A 4,470-nucleotide genomic window follows, 5' to 3' on the forward strand; every position below is an offset into this window, starting at 1 on the left:
GAAACAATTAATAAACCAGAATGAAAATAGGCATGTATGTTCTCAAAGATCCAACCACTACACTAATTCTCATTCCTGCAGATTTATGGCAACACAAAACTCTAGTGCGGGCTAGTAGAAGCCAGATACCCCAGCTGCTAAGCTAGTTCATAGATATCTTCAGGTCTCCTTCCCTCCAACTCTAACAGCCCGGACCCGTCTCCGTCTCCAAAATCATCAGAAAATAGCTCTGCCCAGAATTCGTTTGTTGACCCCCACATGCCCATTAGCTTCATCCTTGTTCTCCTCATCTGTTTTGCCATGCCCAATCTCCTAAATGCTCTTGCGGTAAATTATCCATCCCATGTATTCCAGGTTCACTGAGGACACCCAAATCAAACAATTTCAGATGAAATGCTCACAAATTTCAGTAACATCTTATTTGATCCATTCATAAACTCTTCATTCAACATGTAAAAAAAACTTGCTTTTTCTTGGTCTATTTGAACCTCTTTTGCAACATGTTCAAAATGTATCTCCTAACTGTCTTGTGTTTGCTCTATTTTCTGTGGAAACTACAAAAAAGGACTAAATAGAGCAAAAATATTACAGTAGGAAAATTGGGCTGCTGGCTGACGGGCCGAGCCAAGCCAAGAATGTTGGCCCGTTTCTTTCTCGATCCGGCCCGAGCTGGGCCCGCTGGCGGCCGGTCCAAAGGCCAACCGGGCCGCGTCCAGACTGACCGAGGAGAGTCCTCGGTGGAAGAGAGAGGGGGGACAAAAATCCCCGAAATCGTCCGAATACCGGAAACCACCCGTAGAATTAGGGGCAGAGCTTCCTCCATAAACCCGTCCCTGAGCTCGCAGAGCCCCAACCGACGCCGTCCGTCCGTCCGAGGAAGCCAAGCCGTTGTGCAATCTGCGCCCAAGTCCAGCCAGCCAGGTCTTCTACTCTCTACCACTTTTTCTTTCGCCTTCTACGTCGTATAGGAGGGCTTCGACTGCGAGTTGGTACTGACTTTCCTGGAGATCGTCTGCGAAAGAAATCGGTTTTAATTAGGTTCTTATTATTGTTCATTAGTTTGATGATGACTTGCCTACTGAAGCCGCCGTATCAATTGTTGTGTAACTCTGCACTGTGGCAATATGAATAGTACAAATTTTTGCATGCCTTTAGTAACTATTTGATGAAGCTATGAGGCCGGAATATATCTTCTATCAAGATTAGCTATCTTCTTCTTTGCGATGACCAATTTCACTTGCAGGCCAAGAAGAGGAAGGAGCTATGGGCAACTCCGGCAGCACAGGTACGTTTGCCCGCCCAATTCAACTTCAGACGGTTTATTCTGCTATAAACAAAAAGTCTGACGCGATTCACCACCTCCCCCTTTATTTAGATTGAGGAAGCACTTGCTGTTACCATCATGTCGATGAATCGACGAGATGGCTGCATACTCATGTGTTGAATATAGCACGCTTTTTGCAGAAACAGCATCAGTGCATTACAGTGTTGGTCCTCATAATGCTTATTGATTACAACCAGCAGTAGAGACTATTTATATACAAGAAAAAGGGGCTAAAAAGGGGGAGGATCCCTTTCCTTAACATTCCGCTGTTAGGTCGAAGTGAGATCTCTATTATATAATCCTGATTTATGCACTTGTCAAATTTCAGCTCCCGCACCGCTAGGGAAGACCCATGTTCCAGATTTAGAATGGAAGGTTCATGACTTCTCAGCTCTACTTGAGACGAAAGCTGCCTCGGCGCTGTCTACTCCTTTTCACTGCTTTGGGTACAAGTGGTACGCATCATAACGCAAAAGGAACATTACAAAATTAACGTGTTAGATGTATAAATACCATCTGGTTTTTTCTAGTGGATATAGTAGTTGTCTGTTAGCTAAGTACATAATAATTTAGGATGTTGATTACTCAGAAATCATATTTCAGTCATGTTAAAATATCAACCACAATCACGCACACCCATGAAAACAGCCAGAAAATGAAGCTTGATAGGATGCATGAAGTGAAGAAATCAGGCTTGATTCAGTTATGACTTCTAGACTTTGTTATTCTTCAATTCCCATCGCAGGTGCCTGCAAGTGACTCCAAAGCACAAACAAGATGATAAAGGGAATCCATGTGTTGCTCTTTCTCTTATGATACTCCAGGGGTGTTTGGAGCCAGGTCACACGGTGCATGCAAAGTTTAAGTTGTCAATATTCAACCATTCAAAAGGAATGTATTGTGGATACAAAGGTAGACTTGTGAACTTGTTTTTTCAAGTACACCCATCGTATTTCTCTGCAGAGAGAGAGAGAGAGAGAGAGAGAGAGAGAGAGAGAGAGAGAGAGAGAGAAGCACATACATCTTATTAGCTGGGCGTCCATAGTCTTAGTGCATCACAAGTTTGAGTTATAGATTCCCTCATTACAAATCAATACCTATTAATGTCGTAACATGATCAAATACGTTTCTCCTTATCAAGTCGCTTCATATTTTCTCCGATGTTAAGTTTATCCGTCGACCTTCTGTACTGTGAGTCACACTTGAGACTCTTTCAGAGTACATATGCATGTTCTCTTTTACTTTGGTAATCTTTATTAGGATGGATTTTACTACTTTGATCTCTCCTTAAATGCTTAACTGTGGTGAAAGTTGATTATATGTTTTTCTCTGCGGGAAAATGTTAATTATATGTTATTTGGGATATTTCAAAGTTTTTCTTTCTCCTGTTTTCTAACTTTTACCTAAACACAGCTAGCTACAACTTCGATGTCAAGGATGCCTACTCGAACAAGAAATGCTTGATTCCTCTCCAGGAGCTACTAAAATCATCTGCTTTTCTAGTTGATGATACTTGTGTCTTCGGTGTGGAAATATTAAAAGTTGATGTCTCTTCTCCTAAAAGGAAGTCCGTTGTGGTTCAGAAGAAGGCTACCACAGTTGAGAACCTCTTTGTCCAGAAGAAGGGATTCATCAAAGGGACATACACTTGGACCATGAACAATTTCCTAGAATTGGACTCTCAGCAATCTGTCCGTTCTCCGACATTTGAAGTTGGTGGGCATAAATGGTATTCACCTGTCACCAGTTGCATCACAATTTATAATAAATACTATGCATGTGTTATCCGACATTATTGCTCATACACATGCTTTAGCTTACCATACCTAGTTATTTAGTGCTTTGTGTCAACAGACATTACCGATGGCCCATGTTCAGGTCTTTGTGCAAGGCAAGGTCTATTGCCAGTTCAGATAATGCAACTGGATAGTTTAGTTTGATCTTTAAGCATGGGACCAAAGAACTCTACTTCTAGTATATTTGCAGTAACATTTTTATTATATTGTACTGTAGACATGTTTTGTTTAGACCTTTTGTGTAATTGTATATATAAGACTCTAATTTTAATGCCTCCAAGTCTTGTTCAAAGTTAATGGGTGTACCTACACCCAAGCTCAGCCGCAACTTTCTGATTTCATAACTAACCACATTCTTCAAATACATTTTCCCGGGTACCCAATTGTATTTGAAGTGTCACTTCCCATTCTTGTCAACAGGAACATCGGCATGTATCCGCGTGGTGACAAGCGCTGCCCTGATTGCCTCACCTTGGCTTTGTACCTGGACTCCTCGGATGAGCTCTTTCTTGAGTCCAGAAAGGTGGTTAAAATAACTCTGTCCATCCTGGACCAAAAGAGTGGGAAATACTTCACTAGAACTACAGGTTCAGCTCTCCCTAGCAACTATCAGTGCAGTGTGTGAAATACTGTTTGTAACCCCCTGATAATTAGAGTTGATCTTACCTTTGTGGTGATGGCAGGTCTCTTGGCATGTATACACCCAGATGGTTGGGGATGGTACAACTTCTTGCCACTCAAGGAACTCCACGATATGTCCAGAGGCTATCTTATGGAATCGAAGTGCGTCCTCAAGGCAGATATCACTATCTTTGGATCATCCAATGACGGCTAGATCTTTACCTCGTGGCCTGATGCAGAGTTAATGTGCCTTCATCCTACTACTAGTTAGTTATATATATGAGATGGTGTTGCTGATTTGGTTGATGTTCTTAAACTTACTATGGTATTAAAGATTAACTAGTTCACAAGAAGTCGAGAAATGATTTCTAGGTATATTGCCTCTAATATATCATTTGCAAGTACTTCAATGTGTGTATCGATGATGTTCCTGCGATCATGTTGTCAGTTGATGAGTTTCTTTTGCATGTGGTTTCATGATCCCATCTTCATTGCCTCAGGCATTTTCAAACGTCGGCCAACAAGAGGTTAAGTGTTATTTGTTTATGGACGCGCGCATAGGGAGGGGACGTTCCACAGAAATGTCAAACAGTTGTGCCGTCTATTTTTCTCTTTTGGGAAGACACCAGTTATCCTCTTGAAATGTCAAACTGCACGCTGTTGTTGTCCTGTGACTTTCTCTTCACAACATTCAGGTAATGTAGGATGAGCACCCTTGTATGTCAGAGG

At 41.8% G+C, this 4,470-nt stretch overlaps 1 protein-coding gene across 1 annotated transcript; it reads left to right on the forward strand.

The window, feature by feature from the left end:
• The first annotated feature begins 789 nt into the window (after positions 1-789).
• Positions 790-4,095, forward strand: LOC123180702 (uncharacterized). The gene is made up of 7 exons (XM_044592818.1): positions 790-921; positions 1,244-1,285; positions 1,653-1,779; positions 2,070-2,236; positions 2,738-3,053; positions 3,541-3,707; positions 3,804-4,095. The coding sequence occupies exons 2-7, from the start codon at positions 1,264-1,266 to the stop codon at positions 3,953-3,955; spliced, it is 951 nt and encodes a 316-aa protein (XP_044448753.1). The 5' UTR covers positions 790-921; positions 1,244-1,263; the 3' UTR covers positions 3,956-4,095.
• Positions 4,096-4,470: the final 375 nt, after the last annotated feature.

The sequence above is a fragment of the Triticum aestivum genome, chromosome 1A (assembly GCF_018294505.1).
Source record: "Triticum aestivum cultivar Chinese Spring chromosome 1A, IWGSC CS RefSeq v2.1, whole genome shotgun sequence".
NCBI classification, from domain to species: Eukaryota; Viridiplantae; Streptophyta; class Magnoliopsida; order Poales; family Poaceae; genus Triticum; species Triticum aestivum.

Excerpts from the sequence above, each read along its gene's own strand:
- LOC123180702 (XM_044592818.1), top strand. The coding sequence starts at position 1,264 with ATGGGCAACTCCGGCAGCACAG. Across the intron at positions 2,237-2,737 it reads AATGTATTGTGGATACAAAG|CTAGCTACAACTTCGATGTC; the intron begins GTAGACTTGTGA and ends ACCTAAACACAG. Across the intron at positions 3,054-3,540 it reads GAAGTTGGTGGGCATAAATG|GAACATCGGCATGTATCCGC; the intron begins GTATTCACCTGT and ends TCTTGTCAACAG.